At 38.1% G+C, this 8,407-nt stretch overlaps 1 protein-coding gene across 1 annotated transcript; it reads left to right on the forward strand.

Annotated features, from left to right (window-relative positions):
* Positions 1-4,476: 4,476 nt before the first annotated feature.
* On the forward strand, positions 4,477-4,865 carry LOC308421027 (large ribosomal subunit protein uL29-like; the record flags this gene model as incomplete). Its single annotated transcript, XM_080917311.1, has 1 exon — positions 4,477-4,865. The coding sequence occupies exon 1, from the start codon at positions 4,479-4,481 to the stop codon at positions 4,863-4,865; it is 387 nt and encodes a 128-aa protein (XP_080773437.1). The 5' UTR covers positions 4,477-4,478.
* Positions 4,866-8,407: the final 3,542 nt, after the last annotated feature.

Below are 8,407 nucleotides of genomic sequence, written 5' to 3' on the forward strand. Positions count from 1 at the left end.
AGCTTGTGTAAAACAGGCAAACCTTTGAAAATGATTATAGTCGTTGTTCTAAAATGTCCCTACTGAATAGTATAGGGACTGATCATTACTGATCATTATTTGTGATTCAGACATTTTGTGAAGAAATAACCCAGTCTCAGAAAAAGTAGGTGCTTGATGAGTCCCATGTTACTTACTAAAAATTTGGAGTATTTTTAAAAAAACAGAACAAGAAAAAGAACAAACCAAAACTTGCTGTCCATGGTCAGTTTCTTACCAATTTGGTGTCCTGTCATACAGTACTCTGTTTGTTTGTTTTCTGTTTTGTTTTGTTTTGTTTATTTCTGAAACAAACCTGGCAAAAGAGAGCCAACTGAATTTCTGCTTCTCTGTTCCCAGGCAGTTCAGGTGGCCTGGATTGAAAAATACTTGTTGAGTTATTAACACTTGTTACTGTAAAGGCTTTGTCTTGCGCTCCAAACAAAATTACCTATGTACATAACACAAATATCTTTATTAAAGAATCTTTGACAGAAAGAGATGCAGAGAGTAGTAAAGGAAGCAGGCAGGGAGTGATGTGGACCAGGAGAGAATTTTACATGAGAAAACGGTTCACTTCTCCCACCGAGGCTAAAGTAACTACGAATCATTTTAATTAATCTGCCATAAAATGTCACAGCCTAAATGAGTTCAAAGAATTTCAATTCAATCCATAGTGCATCACAAATACCACCATGAACTAGAGCCAATGCTGCAGCTTTAAATCTTAAGACACGAAGATAAGAAGACAGGTGTATGCACAAAAGAATAAAGTCTACTAGAAACCAATTATGGTAAAGTCATTTTTCTTTCATAAGAAAAAAAATTTATTATAGAAGGAAAAATTATTGCAACAAAGGGACTTTGGTGTTTTCTTTTTTAAGATTAAAGTATCTATATCCTTTCTTGATGAAATAGATTTTACCAAGGTGAATTAAAAATAAGTTGTCCAGCCTGCCATGAACATGATGTTTATAAGAATCCTTCCAGCTGCACTAAAGATACACTTAGTATCTCATGCCCTAAAAAATCTGCTGTAATTAACGGGGCAGTTCTAATTAATGTGATGTTTTCATATCTGAGATTAAATATACAGATGGGACAAAAGTCTAAAGTACATCTGGTTCCAAATAAGGGGCTGACAAAGTCTCTCTTGCTTGATTTGTTACTTAAATATTTGACAGGGTATAGAGTCTAAATATGTAATTTTGCAGGTGAGCTTCGCCACCAGCTAATCCTACTGTGGATATCTTTATGTTTCAGATACATAGTCCTCTTTATGCCATTATCAGATTGGTGGTGGTGGCAGCTGAACACTTAAGCACAGCCAAGATATATTATTAGCAAAAATCTGCCCTATTATTTAATTATGAATGGCTGGTTGAACTCTCAAAGTAAAATAAGTGTGGCTTTGATAAGTATGCCGAAGTTTCTAAATGTTCTAAAACAGTGATACCACAAAATAAACTTTTAAATGTGTCTTTTCTGTTTATTAAGATAACCTGAGCTTTTACCATACAGTAGCATACAGTAGGACCACAGTAAAAATAGTCAAAAACCTGTACTCTAAATCTTATCATTATCAGTCTCCTGACCTGAGGCTGTTTTGTAAACTCTGTGGGTCCAGATCTCTCTGAGACCAACTGTTCTCATTTCAAATTAAATGAAATCTCCATTGCTACCTGGCAAGTGTGTCGTGAGGATTAAATGGAAGAATATGTGTCAGAGTACATTTCAAAATGGAAAACTATACACATAGGAGGGTTCTACCAGTCCGTCTCAAAGAACAGGCAGGTTATAAATAATGAGTTGCTCGATGTCAGCTCTGCTTACCAATGTGGATCTGAAGATGACTGAGATGCTCTGTTTGGATCAGTGATCAGTGCTCAAATTGACATGGTAGACACATAGAAGCAAGCACAGAAGAGGTCAGAGAGCATCTGATCTTGGAAATCTGCTGGAACCTGGGTGCAGGACAAGGGAAAGAAGGATGCACCAGGAAAGAATGTTGATTCTGATAAAAGACTTAAAAGGTATCATGGGCAAATTGTCTGGAGGAGAGAGATTGAACCTAGCCCGGTTGGAGATGATCATTGGTGTTTGGGAGGTACATGACTTGGGCATGGTGAACTAAACAAATTCCAGTATGGGAAACTCTGAAGACCCCAGAAAGTTCCAGGTTTTTCATATAGGTGTTAATATATTTGTGGAGGAAAAAATATAACACTCCATAAACTTAGTATTCTACTGTAAGGTAAATAAATTTTTGCCAAATAACCAAGTATAGCCATTGGATTGAGATGGATGACCATGGCACAGTGGTGTGGAAATTCTCTATTGTGATCTGATTCAGCAGTGTTCACAACCATATCTGCTTGAGACATAAGGAAAGAGGCTGCCTTGAACCACAGTACAAGATTGCAAAGGAAGAAAGGATAAGTGGGGGTGGGGGACACGTGAGGGCTATTGTGTTATAGTATGTCATACTCAGGAAGGCAGCAAAAGCATAAATGTGGAAGGGAAAGGAGTGGAAAGCTGATAAGAGTTGATAGACGCACCACAGTAAGTCAAGAGCTTGGGGTTATAATCAATCAGGATACAGCACTCCAGTATGACATTGAGACAAAGAGATAAGACATATTTAGTCAGCTGGATGCATGATTGTGACTTTGTCTCAAACATGAGCAGATCTTGATCAGCTCTTTAGCCCATGTTGGGTATAGAGAAGTAAATGTAGATAGTGGTAGAGGATTATAAAAATCAGTTATTTGTATTTAAAGTATCGAACTTAATATCATAGCTAATACAATAAATGGATACATAAGTTTTATCAGTTCAGTGAAAAATGTGAACTGTAAAGGAATACAAAGAAAAGGGTAAGTAGTAGGAAAGCAACATTTTGTCAAATCAACCTTAAAATCATTGCTAAAATGTGGCTGGATCCTAAGCTCATGAAGAAAAGAAGTGATCAAAGAAATACCCAAAACTTTTATAACAAGAAACACACACACACACATACACACACTCACATGCCTGCACACAGACTCACATGCACACACAAACATGCATACACATACACATAGGCACACATGTAATGCAATCTTATACCTCACTGGACTAGGGCTCAGATATTTGTTTAATATTTATTTTCAATTTTTCCATAAGGGCATTTTTGAATGAAATTCACATTATAATCAGTGGGAAAAGTTTTAATTCCAATAATGAACACCATGCTTGTAGTCCATGGCCTTAGTAAAATAAAAGCAGACCACCCAGAAATAAGAGGGACACCTGCCAGCAAATGACCTTTAACACACACACATACCCACATACACACACATACACACACACAGACACATACACACACACACACACACACACACACGCACGCACGCACGCACACACACATACATATATATGCTATCATTTTTCTTCTCAGGAGATGTCCTACTAGCATGAAGAACAAAACACATACGAGCCCATTGAAGAATCAATACAGAGCATGCGGTGGGGAAACATTAAGTTCAGTAAAGTATACGATGAAGAAATATTTAGTATTTTTGTCTTATTTACAAAACTAAAAGTTTTCTAGATAAATTTGACTCAAAGGTTTGAACATGTACACTGCAAAAATAGCATGAAATCAGAAGAAAATCAAACATTTCTTAATTTTTAAGCTTGTTACATTAATTACAATTGTTTGGTTCTGTGAGCATACATCTGGAAAGGTATTTGCTTTGGCTTACAGTTTGAGAGGATGTAGTCATAATGTCAGCAAAAGCGTATCAGCCTAAGCACAAGGTGGCTAGTCACACTGTGTGCATCTGGGTACTGAGATGAATGCTGATGGCCATTACATCTGAGCAGGGCTTCTTTCCTTGGCTAAGTCTTCCATAGCCACATGAATAGTGTTTTTCACAGCGATTTTTATGTATCTAATCAAGGTAGAATAAAAAAAGATTAGCAAGCATATTTGTAATCAGGCCTAGAAGAACAACATAAAAAAGCAGCTTTCAGTTTTGGAACAAATGGAAGTTTGTAAATATTTAGTTTCTTTACTTTGAAAATAACAGTACATATGGTAACAAATATTTGAAAATATAATTGACACAATCCATTATTTTTAGATCTACAGCTTAGAAAACACTTAACATTTTGCATTTTTGTTCATACACATACATACGCATATATAGAAAGGAATTATTCATATTAACATGTTATACAAATATGTTAGTATACATGTATATGCATATAGATATGTATGTATATATGCACTTATAGATATTCTTTTATACATATGTAGATATATATATACACATATATACATAATATGTATTATAAAACCATGTTTGTAAACCTTTTTTATAAACTGTAAACCACAAATGCAAATAGGTGGTATATATAGCTGTTTTATTCATTTTGAAAAATAATTTTAGCTCTCGAACCGGGCGGCCTCAGCCATGAACAACGCAGCAATGGCCAAGATTAAGGCTCGGGACCTGCGTGGCAAGAAGAAGGAGGAGCTGTTGAAACAACTAGACGATCTGAATGTGGAACTGTCCCAGCTTCGCGTCGCCAAAGTGACAGGCGGCGCTGCGTCCATGCTCTCCAAGATACGAGTCGTACGCAAATCCATTGCCCGTGTCCTCACTGTCATCAATCAGAATCAAAAGGAAAACCTCAGGAAGTTCTACAAGGGAAAGAAGTACAAGCCCCTGGACCTGCGACCCAAGAAGACCAGAGCCATGCGCCGCCGGCTCACCAAGCACGAGGAGAAGCTGAAGACCAAGAAGCAGCAGCGGAAGGAGCGGCCGTACCCACTGCGAAAGTGTGCAGTCAAGGCCTGAGACAGACAGTAAAGTGCAAGACTGACTGGCAAAAAAAAAAAAAAAAAAAAAAATTAGTTTTCTCGATAGGAATTGAAGCAGTTTTCCTCTTCTCCAATCCTTGTCACATGATTTCGATAAAGACCAATCTTACATTTTATGTCCTCCACTGCCGCAAACCCACAAGAGATGTTGAAGTTGGGAGTGGTGCTGGTGAGCTCTTGATGTATTCTAATATAGTTTCAGATTTCGGCACCTCCTAGGCTATAATGTGACAGTCTGTCACTATTCTCCGCTATCACTGACCTGTCCTTCAGGTCCCCAAAGCCTGCTGTACACATTCATCAGTCTTTATTTACTGTGTACTTCCCAAAAGTCATGTTCATATAGCTATAGCTGTAAACTTTAAACTCTCTCAGCGGCTCTCCAGCGACCATGCCACAAACAGAACTGGGTCAAGCTCATTCACAGAGCCCCGGTCATGGAACATGTGCTTTAGAAGTCCTCAAGCTCTGCACGTGTGTTTTGTTGAGTTCTTCCTTCTTGTTTAGCTTTAGGTTTAGGCAGAGTGGTGGTGGTCTAAAGACACTCCAGTCCAGAATGTCTGTTTGTGTGTGTGTGTGTGTGTGTGTGTGTGTGTGTGTGTGTGTGTGTGTGTGATGATTAATCAATATGAAAGGATTTTTAAAGATAGGTATACAAAGGGTAACCAAGTCAGAAGGGTGGAGTCTGGTGGGTGGAATTAGGGCTCATAAAATAACATAAAGGGTAAGGGTTTCTCATCCTTTCTCATCCTTTGGTGTGAAAACTGCATCCGGTCCCTCTAGAGAACGCAGCAGTGAGGCATTATCATGGAGTCAGAGATCAAACCCCAACAGACAACACATAAACACATATCTTGGTGGCTTGATTTTGGACTTCAAAGCGGAGGGAACTATGGGAAATAAGCAGTTGCCAGGTATTCATTGCTCTTAGTTATTTTGTCATGCAGTGCAGACTAAGATATTTTATTTGTTAGCATTGCTACATGAGAAATTATAATATATACTGCTCTTTAAACCACACAAGTAATTATAATTTCCCAGAAGTATGGATGGATGGAGCCAGAGAGCACTGCCGTCTAGGAGTGAGGCTCTCTGCATATTGACTTGGGTCACTACCACATGAATTAAGAAGGCAGCTAAGCTGGGCCTGTTCATCCCTTGGCTGAACCAGCTAGGAAGCAGTTTGGAGACTCTTCCCCCAGACATCTCTTTTCTAAAAGGCTAAGCTAGGTGTGTACAGGTGAACCTGGCAAGATTCCAAGAGCAGGAAAAGGGTAAGGCAAAGCTTCACACAGCATAGACATGGAACTGGAGTACCATCACATCAGCTGTATTCACTGACACAAACTCACAGGGTCGTTTGACATTCACAATGGAAGGAAATAGATGTGCGTGCTGATAGTATGAATAACGCCTTTGCATTGGATAAAAAGATAAGAAAAGTGAAAGATTGGGAAATCAGGATGACATTCACAACTGAATGGCTATAAAGACCCTGCAGTCTCAATTAATTAGATCTATCTCATAAACAAAATACAGCCACCATCTCTCAGGATCTATAGTCTCTGCCACACCATGTCAGTGAGTTTCATACCAAGTCTTCTGTGCCGCCTCATGATGCAGGAAAGTTTTTAACTAAAGACAAGGCTTCTAAACTTCAAATGGTACAAATCAGATAGTGCCAGCCCACTGAAAATTTTCACTCCTATTAAAAATTCAGATTAGGAGTTACAGAATAATCAGTATTTGGTAGTAATTCTTCAATTATTTTTTTTTTAGCTATTCTGTATTTACATTTGAGATGTTATCCCTTTAACCGGCCCTGCTCCCACTCCCTTCATTTGCCTTCACAAAGGTACACTGGCTTCTGATGCCCCTCTCCACCCCATTGCCTTGGCATTCCCCTACAGTGGGAAACATGCCCTCCCTGGAACAAAAATCCAAGCAGTGTTTCTTTATCCAATGCTGATTCTACTACCCGGGAGTGATTCACTTGTCCGACATTGCCTCTGGATGCTTCTAAAAAGTACTTGTCTGAAATGTCCTTTTTTTTGTCACATCTTATTTCTGAAGAAAGGTCCTGTGTTTGCAGCTCTGTAGATTTTTCAACATGATTTCTGTTCAAGGAAAATTAAGGGAACGTGGCTACTTTTGCCTTTTGAAAGACGTCCGTCCCTTGTAGTTCAATATTGAAGCTCTTCAGTCAATAGAGGTCAATTAAAAACTGTGTGGGCTTTCTATGAACCTGATCATTATCTACTTCGTGGTAGAAAAGTCACCTGAAAAAAGCCTTTTTTCAGTCTCACTTTCTAAATGTAATCACAGGTACTTTGGAATCAGACTTCTGTGCCACCCAACCTATACGAGCTTACTAACAGCCCTTTTATCCAGCTGACAAAGTCTACTAAACATGGCCTTAATTCTTTTTAAAATCTTAGCAAAGGCTCTTGCAAGCTAACTCTAATTTGTCTTCCAGTCTTATATTACTTTGAGAACTTGATCTTGGCAACGGAATCGAAGCTGAGAAACAGTTTTATTTTCCAACAAAGAAGGCTCTCTGTAACACCTCCGAATTCTGCATACAGCTAGTTCTTTCTTTAACTCGTCTCGTTCTTTAGGTTTCCTTATCATACGCAGCTGAGAGCAACCAGATGTCACTGTTTTAAATATTGGCATGGAAACCATCTTGACTAAGTCCAAACACACATAAAGAGCAGTTCATAGTTTCTAAATTATCCCAGGCCATATTTTCAACACATTTTTCTCCCATATAGCAAAGGTCATAATTACTTCAAATTTTATTTTTCTAGAAAAATCAATATAATATTGGATATAACCCCAAATGTTCTTTTTCTGTGTCCTATAGATATTGCATAACAAAGTTTGTCAAAAATGCAGTGATTTAAACCAATAATCATGGACTGCAAGATGTCGCAGTGGGTAAAGGCATTTGCTGCAAAACCTAGTGACCTTAGTTTGATCTCAGGTAACTGTGTACTAGAATTAAAGGCCCAGCCTCTGAAATTTGTCTTCTGACCTCCATATATCCACTATGATACACACACACACACACACACAAATCCATACAAATTAAGGTAATTTTTAAATTAATAATAAAATTTAGAAACAATTCTGTGTTACTTCCAAAAGTTTATGGTTGGGAAGGTATTTCAGACAATCTAGTTGATTCTCAGCTGGACATATCTGAACATACTCAGAAGTTGGTGTGAACTGGCTGTTCCAGTACAGGTACATCAGAGACAACTCAAGATTTCTCTCTTCCACATAGGAATTTTCACTTGGACTTGTTCTAACAATGATGGCTGGATTGTAGAGGAAGTGGGAAAATAAACAATGCTTTCTTTGTATATTAGACCTAAACTTAAAATTCATTCATGGCATGTTCTCTTGCCCAAAGCAAACCAAGAATCTAATCTATACAGAAAATATGAAAAAGGTCCATCTGTTAAGACTACAAGACTTTGTTACAAAGGATATGGACACAGAGGATGAGGTAAA

This window comes from Micromys minutus (genome assembly GCF_963924665.1).
Source record: "Micromys minutus genome assembly, chromosome: 5".
In the NCBI taxonomy this organism is placed as follows: Eukaryota; Metazoa; Chordata; class Mammalia; order Rodentia; family Muridae; genus Micromys; species Micromys minutus.